Consider the following 16497-nt stretch of genomic DNA (forward strand, 5'->3'; position numbering starts at 1 on the left):
GATATGCTTTTGGGTAATTGCTGCAGCTCGTCAGATACAGAAAATGAGAAAATTTTACTTTAGGAGCATAATGAGGATGGAAATTGGATGGTTTGACTGCAATTCAGTGGGAGAGCTGAATACAAGATTTTCTGAGTAAGTGGCTGGTAGGATTTTTTTTCTTTTTCTTTTTTTGGCATGCACCACAGGGCATGTGAGCTCCAGTTCCCTGACCAGGGATTGAACCTATGCACCGTGCAGTGGAAGCATGGAGTCTTAACCACTGGACTGCCAGGTAAATCCCTGGAGGATGTTTTAATGGGCGTGTGATTTTTCTCTAATGGAACTTTTGTTTCTAAATTAATGACAATTGCAGAAACATTTTCAGTTCTTTTTGCTGCATTTTGTCTCTTAAGTTGGGCTTTTATAGGAAGCATGACTTTTTCATAAGTAATGGTTTATCAAATTATTATGTATTATAGAAGACAGTTTAAAAGAAGTAGGGTTATTTGGCCTTGAAAGGAGAAACTGAGGGAGTCACAATCTATGTCCCCATAAGGAAAACAATACAATCAGAATGAATTATTAATATCTTGCTTTGTCTGTTGATGTAATTTCTGCACATAAAACCAAAAGCCAAAAATTCAAAATAGTTTGAGACAGATTTAAACTGAAAACTGGATTTAAATCCAGTTTATTTCTAAATACTTTGTTGTAGTTTAGTCACTAAGTCATGTCCGACTCGGTGTAACCCCCATGGACTGCAGCCTGCCAGGCTCCTCTTTCCATGGGATTTCCTAGGTAAAGTACTGGAGTGGGTTACCAAGCCCTTCTCCAGAGGATTCCCTGATCCAAGGATTGAACCTGTATCTCCTGTATTGGCAGGCGAGTTCTTTACCACTAAGTCACCCACAAAGCCCTACCTAAATATTAGTTTGAATCATTAATAGCATCCCCCCCAACCCCATGTAATTTTTGAATGAGCCAAGCCCTGATTAATGAGAACTGTTGAAACTTATTGAAATTTGAGGTCCCATGAAAGACATTTAGCAGTGTAGTGACAATAAAAGAGGACTGAATATTGGGATCCCTAGTCTCCAGCACTGATTCTGCCTTTACTTATTTTGACTTTGAATAGATACTTATCCTTGTTAGAATACAATTGTCTAATCTCTATGTAATATCTTAGATCCTTTTGCTATAAAGTCCTGACCCTTGTTTGCTCCATCTGGACCTGAGATTATGGAAGGTTTGTAGGAATATGAATTTAATGTAATTATTGTCAACCAATACTCTGGAGCACTTACCCTGTGCAAGGCATTAAGGTATACCACAGAACTCCTGATCTCAAGGAACTTACACAGCAAATTATCAGAGCTAATATATATTGATTGCTTACAATATGCTAGGCACTGTTCTACATACTTGACATATATTAACTAATCCTCATTGCTACCTATCGAGGTAGGTTCTGTTATTATCCCTATTTTATAGATGAGGAAACTGAGACACAGAAAGATTAAGTAACTTGCCTGAGAAGAGCTGTGTTTAAATTCAGAGTCTGGCTCCAGAGTCAGGACTGTTAACCACTCTCCTATACTACCTATAAGCAGGAAGCAATAATTACATGCACATACACGAAAACATGTATATGGATTAATTGGAGGCTTCCCTGATGGCTCATCAGGTAAAGAATCTGCCTGCAATGCAGGAGATGCAGGAGACACAGGTTAAATCCCTGGGTCAGGAAGATCCCTTGCAGGAGTAATTGGCAACCCACTCTAGTATTTCTTGCCTGAAAAACCCCATGGACAGAGGAACCTGGTGGGCAATAGTTCAGTGGGTTGCAAAGAGTCAGATATGACTAAATCACTAAGCACACACACACAGAGATTAATCACATTGCTATGGAAACACCAGGAAGAAGATAATACTTCTCCCTGGAGGATTATATAAATTTTTATGAAATAGGTGGTATGTGAATAGAACTTTGAGACTGAAAAGATTTAGCATATATAAAGAAAAGAAGGGTTCTTCATGTCAGACCGGCATGTTAGCTTTCAGCTCAGTTCAGTTCAGTCACTCAGTGATGTCCAACTCTTTGCATCCCCATGGACTGCAACACGCCAGGCTTCCCTGTCCATCACCAACTCCCAGAGCTTGTTCAAACTCATGTCCATTGAGTTGGTGATGCCATCCAACCACCTCATCCTCTGTCATCCCCTTCTCCTCCTGCCTTCAATCTCTCCCAGTATCAGGGTCTTTTCTAACGAGTCAGTTCTTTGCGTCAGGTGCCCAAAATATTGGAGTTTCAGCTTTAGCATCAGTCCTTTCAGTGAATATTCAGGACTGATTTCCTTTAGGATTGATTGGTTGGATCTCCTCACACTCCAAGGGACTCTCAAGAGTCTTCTCCAACACCACAGTTCAAAATCATCAATTCTTTGGCGCTCAGCTTTCTTTAAGACTCCAACTCTCACATCCATACATGACTACTGGAAAAACTATAGCTTTGTTGGCAAAGCAATGTCTCTGCTTTTTAATATGCTCTCTAGCTTGGTCATAACTTTTCTTCCAAGGAGCAAGCGTCTTTTAATTTCATGGCAGCAGTCACCCATCTGCAGTGATTTTGGAGCTCAAAAAAATAAAGTCTGACACTGTTTCCATTGTTTCCCCATCTATTTGCCATGAAGTGATAGGACTGGGTGCCATGATCTTAGTTTTTTGAATGTTGAGAAAGAAAAAGAGACAAATAAGATGGTTTCCAAAAGCCTTTGCCTATGTTGAATAAACATCAGTTGGTAAAATTGGATTAAAGGCAAACTCCCTTGGCTATGAGGGGAGAGGCTTAATGACCTCCCACACTACAGCAAATTTTCCAAGACATGAGAAGCTATGAAGTTTGCCAAGGGCAATGGGATACAGAAATGGGAGCATTTAGGAAAAAAAAAGGTTAAACTTTCTGGGCAAGATATTTGAATTGACCAAATTCAGTTTTAGTGATCACAGCCTCTTTTGTTTCTAGTGATGTTAACAAGGTCAATGATGCCATTGCTGACCAAATGGGTATTTTCATTCAGCGCATGACCACGAGCATCTTTGGGTTCCTGATGGGATTTTACCAGGGTTGGAAACTGACCTTGGTTATTATCTCTGTCAGCCCTCTCATTGGGATTGGAGCAGCCATCATTGGTCTGGTAAGAATGTCTTCTCACTTCTCTCCATGGGAAGACTTTTGCACTGAGAAACAGCCAAAAATGTGAAACTTGTTTCCCTTCTCTTGAGTGTGTTTACTTAACATCATTATCACTACATTGATTTATTTTGTTTGATTATTACTCAATATCAAATAGCATTCCATTATTAAAGGTGACTGTTTTAATAACATATATTATTATATTAGTAATATTAAAAATGTGCTTAGTCACTCAGTCATGTCCGACTCTTTGTGACCCCATGGACTGAAGTCTGCCAGGCTCCTCTGTCCATGTGGATTCTCCAGGCAAGAATACTGGAGTAGGTTGCCACGTTCTCCTCCAACAATGACTGTATTAACTGGACATTTACTATTTTGCCAGGCATTATTAGGAGCTTCATGGACATGATCTATAATTTTGCAACAATCTTATAAAGTATTAATGCCATTTTAAATATAAGAAACGGAGGCTCAGAGAGGTAAAGGGACTTTTACAGAACTGCACAGCCAGCAAGAGACAGAACAGAAGTCGAATTCAAGGAAGCCTGATTCCAAATCCCCACCCACTGTCTAGTGTACATACGGCTTCCGTGGTCTCCCAGGTTTAGATGCTTCCCTCAGAAAGACCCAGCAAATACACCTGGATCAGTACCAAGCACATACAAGAGATTCCTGCAATCACACTGTGTTCTCCATCCCATGTGATCAGTTTCAGAGAGGTATCTGACCCATTCAGAGAAGTATCCCAGTCAGTTTCCATTCCCCAGGTATGCAAGTCAGGAAAAAGTGTAGGAGTAGGAACTTGGGGTCATCCCCCCAAAAAACACTCCCAAAGATTGATAAATTATTTCATTTTACTTTCAGAGCAGTCATATGAGATAACACATCATGGGATCTGGTACGCTAATAATTTGCTGTAAATGAGAATAGAGTTTAAGTGAAAAACTGCTCACATATTCACATCACTGAGCAACAAGTACCAATCTCCATGACTATATTTTCTAGCAAAATATTCTCTACTCTCCACTGGCTATATTACTCAAACACATCCCAGGTAATACATAGTGACAATAGCAAAGTGCTCACTCTACTTAAGTAGGTCACCACCTGGCTCTATCACTTGGCTCGAGAAAAATATGTTTACCCTGTCAAATGTCAGTTTTCTCCTTGTTAAAATAAAGTTAATAACCCCCAAAGTCATTGTGATGACTCAAGGCATTATCCATGTTATGCACTTAGCACAGCAGCAAGCACAGAATTAATTGCTAAAGAGATATTAGCTTTTATTTTTTTCTCAATCTACTGAACCATGCAAGCTTTACAACAGTTTTTCCTATCAAATGCTTTCCAGTGGCACTCCGGGAAAGCCTCAACTTTTTCAGCAGGTTGTTGGGGACTCTGCAAACATTTGATTCAGCATTTTTCCCCTCTAAATATATTTAATTCCTTACTTCAAACCCACCATAGATTAATAATCACCCTTAAATGGCTCATGTGTCACATTTTAACATGTTGGAGACCAATAACATGGCCTGGCTTACTTGGTCTCAAATAGGCTCAAAGCACAGTTTCTCTTGTCATCTCAGTGTCTATATTTCAACTTCTTGTGATGTGTCACCAATTTGGAATGTTGTAGTTCTGCACTGGTTTCTTCTTGGATTCAGGTCTGTGCATGTTTGTGCAAAATGATGTGAGCAATTTTACAAAGCTCAATTCAAAAGCAGAACAGAAAAAGGGGGAGGGGCAATATATGACATAGTAGAAATGATTGTGCATCTTGTATGCCTTTTCTGACTTTTATATTTACTGTAGGAAACATGATATTGCCAATATATATCTTTTAAGCTCCTATATCAGTTTAGCTGGGGTATTAAGAGATTCTTTAATGTGATTCCCTGGTGGGTCAGATGGTAAAGAATCTACGTGCAATGCAGGAGACAAGGATTTGATCCCTGGGTTGGGAAGACCTCCTGTAGAAGGGAATGGCCACCCACTCTAGTATTTTTGCCTGGAGAATTCCATGGACAGAGGAGCCTGGCAGGCTACAGCCCATGGGGTCGCAAAGAGTTGGACACAACTGAGTGACTAACATTTTCACTTTTCATTTTACAATAAAAACTGATAACATTTGCAACTACTTAATTTTCTCATTACCTATCAGCTTCTCTGGTGGCTCAGTGTTAAAGAATCCACCTACCAATGCAGGAGACACGGCTTCAATACCTGTGTTGGGAAAATTCCCTGGAGAAGGAAATGGAAACCCAATCCATTTTTCTTGCCTGGAAAATCCCATGGCAGGCTACAGTCCATGGGGTCTCAAAAGAGATGGACACAACTTAGCGACTTAACAACAACAACATGCCACCTCTATATATTTCAGGAGTACATTAGAAGAGGATTGTGGTAAAAACCGCAATGGCATCCATACTAACCAAATTCAAATTTTAGTGTTGACAAAACGATTCTCACTTTATTGTTGCCTTTTCAATCTTGTGAAATAAATACACTGGAATAAAATACTACTTGTATGCTAAAATTCTAAGATTTTGTTTGATAAGAGTTTTGCTGCTAAAAGTTTGAAAAAACTTGGAATATAAACTCCCTTAGTCTGGGTACTATGTATATTTTTTAGATTTCTGAGTCAGTTAATCTTTCACAACATTTGCTTTCTCCCCTTCCTGTTTCTTAACCTGTGTCAGGGAATTCTTTTGGTGGTTGATTCTAAATAGGACTCAATTCAAGTCCAATTTTAGAAGAAGTAACTTGTGTAATATCAAGTGCAATGTCTTTTTCTTTCCTTTTGTGAAAAGCAAACCTAGTTAGTTGATCCCCTACAGTAGAGTCAAAGTGGTATAATATTCATCTGAAGTTTTCTCCTTTGGAATTGCCTCTGCATATCATATCATGTGTCTGGCTGCTCAGAACCTCTTTCTTATTCTACATTCTAACCAATATGATGCCTGCATGGGCCTTGGTCTTTGTATATGGTATTTGTAAACTATAACATGGCCTTTGGCCAATAGTAATGAAATGTGACAATTTGACTTGAAAACATCATTAATATGGTGACCAGAGCGCTGTGGTCCCACAAAATGCTCTATCTGGGACTTAATCTGTGAGAGGTTTTTTGATGCTGACTTTTAATGGAATTATTTTGATATGGCAACAAACATCCACGAATGAAGCTTGGTGGTGGCAGTGGTTTAGTTGCCAAGCCTTATCTGACTCTTTTGTGATGCGGTGGACTGTAGTCTTCCAGGCTTCTCTGTTTCTGGGATTTCCCAGGCAAGAATATGGGGGTGGGTTGCCATTTCCTTCTCCAGAGGATCTTCCCAATACAGGGACTGAACCCGAGTCTCCTACATTCCAAGTGGTCTCTGGCATTGCTGGCGGTCTCTGGCATTGCTGGCGGTCTGCACTGCTGGCGGTCTGCACTGCTGGTGGTCTCTGGCATTGCAGGCAGAGTCTTTACCGACTAAGCCACCAGGGGAACCCAGATGATGCTTGGCTCAAACTTGGACCAAACTTGGCTCAAACTTGGACCAAATTCTTTCTTTGGTAAACACTGTTCAAGCGGGAATCTAGTTTTGTCTTAAGCCATACCACGTGTTTACTCTGCTAAATGAACCACTGAGTGACAAGGTGACTTACCTAATTATCTGGTCTTCACATTTTGTTTTCTTCTTTTGGATTTCAGAGTGTGTCCAGATTTACCGACTATGAATTAAGGGCCTATGCCAAAGCTGGCTCAGTTGCTGATGAAGTTATATCATCTATTCGAACAGTGGCTGCTTTTGGTGGTGAGAGAAAAGAGGTTGAAAGGTTAGTTAATTGAGGGACTTCCTTGGTGAGTCAGTGGTTAAAACTCTGAGCTTCCAATGCTGGGGCTGTGCATTCTATCTATCCCTGGTCAGGGAACTGAGATCCCACATGACTTGCAGCAAAGCCAAAAAATAAAATAAAAGGGGAGTAAGAAATGAAAGAAAAAAAAACTTAGTTAATTGAAATGTCTGACACTTCCTTGGAGTTTGTTGATCTGCACACTACCCTGAATCTTCCCCCATTTGGTATAAAGTGGCAGATTCACCTTGCTCTGGTACCCGGAGGGAACTTCTGTTCAAGAAATAGCTAAGCAAAATAATGAGATTGGTGAAAACACATACAAAAGACTCCAAACCTTTAGCTTCGTGTTTTTGAAGATAATGTAGTTGGTGGTTTTTAAAAAGCCATTCTAGTTTGGATACTTACATCAAACTCTGATGATGTGTGTGTACACACCCCCCACATACTTCATGCCAGTTTAAACCACTGTCTTCTGCCATTAAGGAAAAGCTTACAAGATTTAAAATGCAATTCTGCACATTTTTATTGAATAGCATTTTATTCAATGTGTTTTCTTAGCTACTGTATGCTCATTTGAAGTCCAAGATTTCCATTCAAACAAACAAAATTTGACATTGATATATTGTAGACCATCATTCTAGGCAATAACTGTTAATGAATATCAAAACCTAAATGGCCAAAACAACACAATTGTTAAAACTTTGATTTTGTTTATTTTTCCATTTTTTTAGTATTTATTGAGTGTTTTTCAGGTTCTAGGTACTGATTCTATAAAACAGCCACCAACTTAATTAAACTCATTTCATATGTTGTAGATCTGTCATGATCACATTCTCAGTTGCTACCAAATTCACCAAATGAAAAATAAAATAGGATTTACAATATCTAATTATCCTCTTTTCTTTTTTCTCTTTTGCTTCTTCTGGTTGTAGAAAAATAAGTTTACCTTATTTGTCATAAAAAATTTCAATAGCCCATTTCCTCCACTATGAGAGATATTATCTTTCATACCATGTGACTTAATAAAAGAATTCAAACTCAAATAGTGTTGCAGTGAAAAGTAAAGAAAAGGAATGAGTTTTTTTTTCTTTTTTTTTTTTCCTGAGGACAAGAAGATAAAGAGAACAGTGAGAAGACCTGAACAATCCTACTTTTTTTTACTTTAACTGTTCCTACTCTGCTTATCTATAACTAAGTTTGCTTTTCTGCCCCCTTACTCTGCAAGAGTTACATATCACACCTATTATCCTTTGCTTACATTTGCAACAGCCTCTTCCCCTTGTGGTGCAAAGGTTAAAGCGTCTGCATGCAATGTGGGAGACCTGGGTTCAATCCCTGGCTCGGGAAGATCCCCTGGAGAAGGAAATGGCAACCCACTCCAGTATTCTTGCCTGGAGAATCCCATGGACAGAGGAGCTTGGTGGGCTACAGTCCACGGGTTGCAAAGAGTCGGACACGACTGAGAGACTTCACTTTCACTTTCACTTTCACTTCCCCTTGTAGCCCTTCTTTCTACATATCAGGAAGAAGGCCACAGAGCCATGGAACTGCCAAACTCAATTACTGGGTTATTGATGCTAGCATATGTTTTTGAACAAGATCCTAACACCTTTGTTTCTCATCACTGGCTCCTGACTGCAAGCCCTCATCTTATGTAAGCCCCTAGACTCCTCGTGGAGTGGGTCACAGTTCTTGAGGCATGAGCCTACTGTGTTTCTCTCTCTGCCGGCTGAGAATTAAAGGCAGCTTTCTATTTCCTCCAAACTCTGTCTCTGTATTTTCTTATTCCATTCCAATCAGCAGATGAAGTGACAATTTTGGCCAGCAACAACAGTACTGGACCTCTCATGTCCAAATATTTTTGTTGAAGGTTTTTTTCTCCTGGGGGCAAAACTTGCCCCATCCTACTCATCCAAGAAGTCATCAACTATGAGACTTTCTTAGGCAACATCTATCGATACATTGTCAATGCCAGCTTGAAACAAATTTCAAGAAACTACACAGATGTGATTGTTGTCTTCTTTTCCTACAGCTGCTCTGTGTTTGGAGTGATTTTATTTTCATTGATTAAAACCACTGCATTAGGCCTGTTTTAAACATTTTAACTTAAGCTGCTGTTGCTAAAATAGACTCAAATGTTTTCTCTTCACAGGTATGAGAAAAATCTTGTGTTTGCCCAGCGCTGGGGAATTAGGAAAGGGATAGTGATGGGATTCTTTACTGGATTCATGTGGTGTCTCATCTTCTTGTGCTACGCGCTGGCCTTCTGGTATGGCTCCAAACTTGTCCTGGATGACGAAGAATATACACCAGGAGTTCTTGTCCAGGTACTTCCATCTTGATGACCTAGACAGAACATTTCCTGCCTGTATCTAGGAAAAGTCCACAGAGAAGGCATTTTGTTTATTCCATTAGTGCCTAAGAGAGGACAGCCTCAGTGATCTGATGGAGTCCATCTGCAGATACAAGCAATACTTATGACTTTTATAGTAAAGGGATGTTGAGCATTTGAGTTGATAAGATTCACAATTCTTGCCTAGAGAATCCCAGGGATGGGGGAGCCTGGTGGGCTGCCGTCTCTGGGGTCACATAGAGTCAGACACGACTGAAGCGACTTAAAAGCAGCAGCAGGGAAAGTTGAATAGAAATTTTATTTGCAAATAGAAATGATTATTAGAGGCCAGGCTATAATCATTCTAAGCCACTGGCTTTATTTCATTAAGAACCTGATAATACACTAAGAATGACTTTTTAAAAATATATTCATGTATTGTCTAGCTGCACTGGGTCTTGGCTGTGGCACAGGGGATCTTTAGTTGTGGTACGTGGACTCTTAGTTGCAACAGGTGGGATCCAGTTCCCTAACCAGGGGATGAACCCAGGCCGCCTGCATTGGGAGCTTGGAGGCTTAGCCAGTGGACCACCGTGGAAGTGCCATTAAGAATGACTTCATAGAGGGGGAGGGAAAGATGGTGGAGGAATAGGACGGGAAGATCACTTTCTCCCTCACAAATTCCTCAAAAGACCATTTCAACGCCGAGCAAACTCCACAAAACAACTTCTGTAGGCTGGCAGAGGACATCAGGCAACCAGAAAAGCAGAACATTGTCTTCAAAAACAGATTTTAAATCTTTGCTCTTAGGTTTTTGTTGTCAATTTTGTACATTTAAAAACCCAAACTTCACTACCCAAGTTTACCTGAGAGCGAGATTACTGGCTTGACCACTCTCTCCTCCTCTGGACTCTCCTTTTTCTCCACCAGGTGGCCTCTGTCTCTTTTCTCCCCATCTCTTCTCTATCCAACTCTGTGAATCTCTGTGTGTTCCAGACGGTGGAGAACACCTAAGGAACTGGTTACTGGCAGGATTTGTCTCTCTCCTACTCATTCCTCTCTCTTATCCTCCTGGTCACCTCTGTCTACTTCCTCCCTCTCCTCTTCCCCGTATAACTCTGTAAATACCTCTGAGCAGTCCAGACTATAGAGCGCACATAAGGAAGTGACTACTGGCTAGCTTGCTCTCTCCTCTCTTGATCTCACCGCATCTCATTCCAGTTACCTCTAACTACCCCCTCCATCTTCTCTTCTCCTTTTAACTCAGTGAACCTCTCTGAGTGTCCCTCAATGTGGAGAAACTTTTCATCTTTAACCTAGATGTTTTATCATCGGTGCTGTATAGATGGAGAAGTCTAGAGGCTACTGTAAAAATAAAACTGAAAACCAGAAGCAGGAAGCTTAAATCCAAAGCCTGAAAACATTAGAGAACTCTTGAATTCAGGGAACATTAAGCAATAGGAGCTCATCAAATGCCTTCATACCTACACCGAAACCAAGCTCCACCCAAGGGCCAACAAGTTCCAAAACAAGACATACCACACAAATTCTCCAGCAACACAGGAACACTCCCCTGAGCTTCAATATACAGGCAGCTCAAAATTATCCCCAAACTTTTGATGTCTCATAACCCATTACTGGTCACTCCACTGCACTCCAGAGAGAAGAAACCCAGCTCCACCCACCAAAACTCCAACACAAGCCTCCCTAACCAGGAAACCTTGACAAGCCACTGATAGAACCCCACCGAAAGTGAGGAAGCTCCATAATAAAGAGAACTCCACAAATTACCAGAATATAAAAAGGCCACCCCAAACGCAGCAATATAACCAAGATGAAGAGACAGAGGAATACTCAGCAGGTAAAGGAACAGGAGAGTTGCCCACCAAACCAAACAAAAGAGGAAGAAGTAGGGAATCTACCTGAGAAGGAATTCCGAATATTGATAGTGAAAATGATCCAAAATCTTGAAATCAAAATGGAAATACAGATAAATAGCCTAGAGACAAGGATTGAGAAGATGCAAGAAAGGTTTAACAAGGACCTAGAAGAAATAAAAAAGAGTCAAAATATAATGAATAACACAATAAATGAGATCAGAAACACTCTGGAGGCAACAAATAGTAGAATAACGGAGGCAGAAGATAGGATTAGTGAAATAGAAGATAGAATGGTAGAAATAAATGAATCAGAGAGGAAACAAGAAAAATGAATTAAAAGAAACGAGGACAATCTCAGAGACCTCCAGGACAATATGAAACGCTCCAACATTCGAATTATAGGAGTCCCAGAAGAAGAAGACAGAAAGAAAGATCATGAGAAAATCCTTGAGGAGATAATAGTTGAAAACTTCCCTAAAATGGGGAAGGAAATAATCACTCAAGTCCAAGAAACACAGAGAGTTCCAAATAGGATAAACCCAAGGCGAAACACCCCAAGACACATATTAATCAAATTAACAAAGATCAAACACAAAGAACAAATATTAAAAGCAGCAAGGGAAAAACAACAAATAACACACAGGGGATTCCCATAAGGATAACAGCTGATCTTTCAATAGAAACTCTTCAGGCCAGGAGGGAATGGCAAGACATACTTAAAGTGATGAAAGACAATAACCTACAGCCCAGATTACTGTACCCAGCAAGGATCTCATTCAAATACGAAGGAAAAATAAAAAGCTTTACAGACAAGCAAAAGCTGAGAGAATTCAGCACCACCAAACCAGCTCTCCAACAAATTCTAAAGGATATCCTCTAGACAGGAAACACGAAAGGGTGTATAAACCCAAACCCAAAACAATAAAGTAAATGCTAACGGGATCATACTTATCAATAATTACCTTAAACGTAAATGGGTTGAACACCCCAACCAAAAGACAAAGACTGGGCCGAATGGATACAAAAACAAGACCCCTCTATATGCTGCTTACAAGAGACCCACCTCAAAACAAGGGACACATACAGACTGAAAGTGAAGGGCTGGAAAAAGATATACCGCTCAAATAAAGACCAAAAGAAAGCAGGAGTGGCAATACTCATATCCGATAAAATAGACTTTAAAACAAAGGCTGTGAAAAGAGACAAAGAAGGCCACTACATAATGATCAAAGGAACAATCCAAGAAGAAGATATAACAATTATAAATATATATGCACCAAATATAGGAGCACCGCAATATGTAAGACAAATGCTAACAAGTATGAAAGGGGAAATCAACAATAACACAATAATAGTGGGAGACTTTAATACCCCACTCACACCTATGGACAGATCAACTAAACAGAAAATTAACAAAGAAACGCAAACTTTAAATGATACATTAGATCAGTTAGACCTAATTGATATCTATAGGACATTTCACCCCAAAACAATGAATTTCACCTTTTTCTCAAGTGCTCATGGAACCTTCTCCAGGATAGATCACATCCTGGGCCATAAATCTAAACTTGAAAAATTCAAAAAAATCGAAATCATTCCAAGCATCTTTTCTGACCATAATGCATTAAGATTAGATCTCAATTACAGGAGAAAAACTATTAAAAATTCCAACATATGGAGGATGAACAACACACTTCTGAATAACCAACAAATCACAGAAGAAATAAAAAAGAAATCAAAATATGCATAGAAACTAATGAAAATGAAAACACAACAACCCAAAACCTGTGGGACACTATAAAAGCAGTGCTAAGAGGAAAGTTCATAGCAATACAGGCATACCTCAAGAAACAAGAAAAAGTCAAATAAATAACCTAACTCTACAACTAAAGCAACTAGAAAAGGAAGAGTTGGAGAACCCCAGAGTTAGTAGAAGGAAAGAAATCTTAAAAATTAGGGCAGAAATAAATGCAAAAGAAACAAAAGAGACCATAGCAAAAATCAACAAAGCCAAAAGCTGGTTCTTTGAAAGGATAAATAAAATTGACAAACCATTAGCCAGACTCATCAAGAAGCAAAGAGAGAAAAATCAAATCAATAAAATTAGAAATGAAAATGGAGAGATCACAACAGACAACACAGAAATACAAAGGATCATAAGAGACTACTATCAGCAGTTGTATGCCAATAAAATGGACAACGTGGAAGAAATGGACAAATTCTTAGAAAAGTATAATTTTCCAAAACTGAACCAGGAAGAATTAGAAAATCTTAACAGACCCATCACAAGCACGGAAATTGAAACTGTAATCAGAAATCTTCCAGCAAACAAAAGCCCAGGTCCAGACGGCTTCACAGCTGAATTCTACCAAAAATTTCGAGAAGAGCTAACACCTATCCTCCTCAAACTCTTCCAGAAAATTGCAGAGGAAGGTAAACTTCCAAACTCATTCTATGAGGCCACCATCACCCTAATACCAAAACCTGACAAAGATGTCACAAAAAAGAAAACTACAGGCCAATATCACTGATGAACATAGATGCAAAAATCCTCAACAAAATTCTAGCAATCAGAATCCAACAACACATTAAAAAGATCATACACCATGACCAAGTGGGCTTTATCCCAGGGATGCGAGGATTCTTCAATATCCGCAAATCAATCAATGTAATTCACCACATTAACAAACTGAAAAATAAAAACCATATGATTATCTCAATAGATGCAGAGAAGGTCTTTGACAAAATTCAACATCTATTTATGATAAAAACTCTCCAGAAAGCAGGAATAGAAGGAACATACCTCAACATAATAAAAGCTATCTATGACAAACCCACAGCAAACATTATCCTCAATGGTGAAAAATTGAAAGCATTTCCCCTAAAGTCAGGAACAAGACAAGGGTGTCCACTTTCACCGCTACTATTCAACATAGTTCTGGAAGTTTTGGCCACAGCAATCAGAGCAGAAAAAGAAATAAAAGGAATCCAAATTGGAAAAGAAGAAGTAAAACTCTCACTGTTTGCAGATGACATGATCCTCTACATGGAAAACCCTAAAGACTCCACCAGAAAATTACTAGAGCTCATCAATGAATATAGTAAAGTTGCAGGATATAAAATCAACATACAGAAATCCCTTGCATTCCTATACACGAATAATGAGAAAGTAGAAAAAGAAATTAAGGAAACAATTCCATTCACCATTGCAACGAAAAGAATAAAATACTTAGGAATATATCTACCTAAAGAAACTAAAGACCTATATATAGAAAACTATAAAACACTGATGAAAGAAATCAAAGAGGACACTAATAGATGGAGAAATATACCATGCTCATGGATCGGAAGAATCAATATAGTGAAAATGAGTATACTACCCAAAGCAATTTACAAATTCAATGCAATCCCTATCAAGCTACCAGCCACATTTTTCACAGAACTAGAACAAATAATTTCAAGATTTGTATGGAAATACAAAAAACCTCAAATAGCCAAAGCAATCTTGAGAAAGAAGAATGGAACTGGAGGAATTAACTTGCCTGACTTCAGGCTCTACTACAAAGCCACAGTCATCAAGACAGTATGGTACTGGCACAAAGACAGACATATAGATCAATGGAACAAAATAGAAAGCCCAGAGATAAATCCACACACATATGGACACCTTATCTTTGACAAAGGAGGCAAGAATATACAATGGAGTAAAGACAATCTCTTTAACAAGTGGTGCTGGGAAAACGGGTCAACCACTTGTAAAAGAATGAAACTAGATCACTTCCTAACACCGCACACAAAAATAAACTCAAAATGGATTAAAGATCTAAATGTAAGATCAGAAACTATAAAACTCCTAGAGGAGAACATAGGCAAAACACTCTCAGACATAAATCACAGCAGGATCCTCTATGATCCACCTCCCAGAATTCTGGAAATAAAAGCAAAAATAAACAAATGGGATCTAATTAAAATTAAAAGCTTCTGCACAACAAAAGAAAATATAAGCAAGGTGAAAAGACAGCCTTCTGAATGGGAGAAAATAATAGCAAATGAAGCAACTGACAAACAGCTAATCTCAAAAATATACAAGCAACTTATCCAGCTCAATTCCAGAAAAATAAACGACCCAATCAAAAAATGGGCCAAAGAACTAAATAGACATTTCTCCAAAGAAGACATACGGATGGCTAACAAACACATGAAAAGATGCTCAACATCACTCATTATTAGAGAAATGCAAATCAAAACCACAATGAGGTACCACTTCACACCAGTCAGAATGGCTGCGATCCAAAAATCTGCAAGCAATAAATGCTGGAGAGGGTATGGAGAAAAGGGAACCCTCCTACACTGTTGGTGGGAATGCAAACTAGTACAGCCACTATGGAGAACAGTGTGGAGATTCCTTAAAAAATTGCAAATAGAACTACCTTATGACCCAGCAATCCCACTGCTGGGAAAACACACCGAGGAAACCAGAATTGAAAGAGACACATGTACCCCAATGTTCATCACAGCACTGTTTATAATAGCCAGGACATGGAAACAACCTAGATGTCCATCAGCAGATGAATGGATAAGAAAGCTGTGGTACATATACACAGTGGAGTATTACTCAGCCATAAAAAAGAATTCATTTGAATCAGTTCTGATGAGATGGATGAAACTGGAGCCAATTATACAGGGTGAAGTAAGCCAGAAAGAAAAACACCAATACAGTATACTAACACATATATATGGAATTTAGGAAGATGGCAATGACGACCCTGTATTCAAGACCGGGAAAGAGACACAGATGTGTATAATGGACTTTCGGACTCAGAGGGAGAGGGAGAGGGTGGGATGATTTGGGAGAATGGCATTCTAACATGTATACTATCATGTAAGAATTGAATCGCCAGTCTATGTCTGACGTAGGATGCAGCATGCTTGGGGCTGGTGCATGGGGACGACCCAGAGAGATGTTATGGGGAGGGAGGTGGGAGGGGGGTTCATGTTTGGGAACGCATGTAAGAATTAAAGATTAAAAATATATATATAAAAGTAAATATCAAAAAAAAAAGAAAAGAAAAAGAATGACTTCATAAATTTTAGTTTTCCTTTTAAAGATAAACAGTTGGTGTCACTTGAACTTTGTTTTAAAAAATTAAATATGATGAATCCTGTTTAAAATGTTTTGTAAACCTGAAAGGGATAGCATAGATGGAAAGTGTTACTATTATTATAATTTAAGCACTTACTTAATAACTTTAATACAGCTTTGCACA

The 16497-nt window shown here is 39.0% G+C and overlaps 1 protein-coding gene and 1 long non-coding RNA gene across 14 annotated transcripts in view; one reads left to right on the forward strand and one right to left on the reverse strand.

Moving 5' to 3' along the window:
- ABCB11 (ATP binding cassette subfamily B member 11) overlaps positions 1-16497 on the forward strand; it is a 104667-nt gene that overhangs the window by 30387 nt on the left and 57783 nt on the right. For all 13 annotated transcript variants that reach the window (XM_060409796.1, XM_060409794.1, XM_027964891.2 and 10 more), the window contains 4 exons: positions 2-135; positions 3005-3176; positions 6873-6997; positions 9171-9345. In XM_060409796.1, the coding sequence (XP_060265779.1) occupies positions 2-135; positions 3005-3176; positions 6873-6997; positions 9171-9345 (606 nt within the window). The remainder of the gene's footprint in view (position 1; positions 136-3004; positions 3177-6872; positions 6998-9170; positions 9346-16497) is intronic.
- Positions 1-16497, reverse strand: part of LOC114113171 (uncharacterized) — a 31558-nt gene that overhangs the window by 9968 nt on the left and 5093 nt on the right. The window contains exons 2-3 of the long non-coding RNA XR_003588206.3: positions 6827-6966; positions 3119-3219 (exon numbers count right to left, since the gene is read on the reverse strand). This is a non-coding gene — a long non-coding RNA (uncharacterized LOC114113171). The remainder of the gene's footprint in view (positions 1-3118; positions 3220-6826; positions 6967-16497) is intronic.

Source organism: Ovis aries, chromosome 2 (assembly GCF_016772045.2).
Source record: "Ovis aries strain OAR_USU_Benz2616 breed Rambouillet chromosome 2, ARS-UI_Ramb_v3.0, whole genome shotgun sequence".
NCBI classification, from domain to species: Eukaryota; Metazoa; Chordata; class Mammalia; order Artiodactyla; family Bovidae; genus Ovis; species Ovis aries.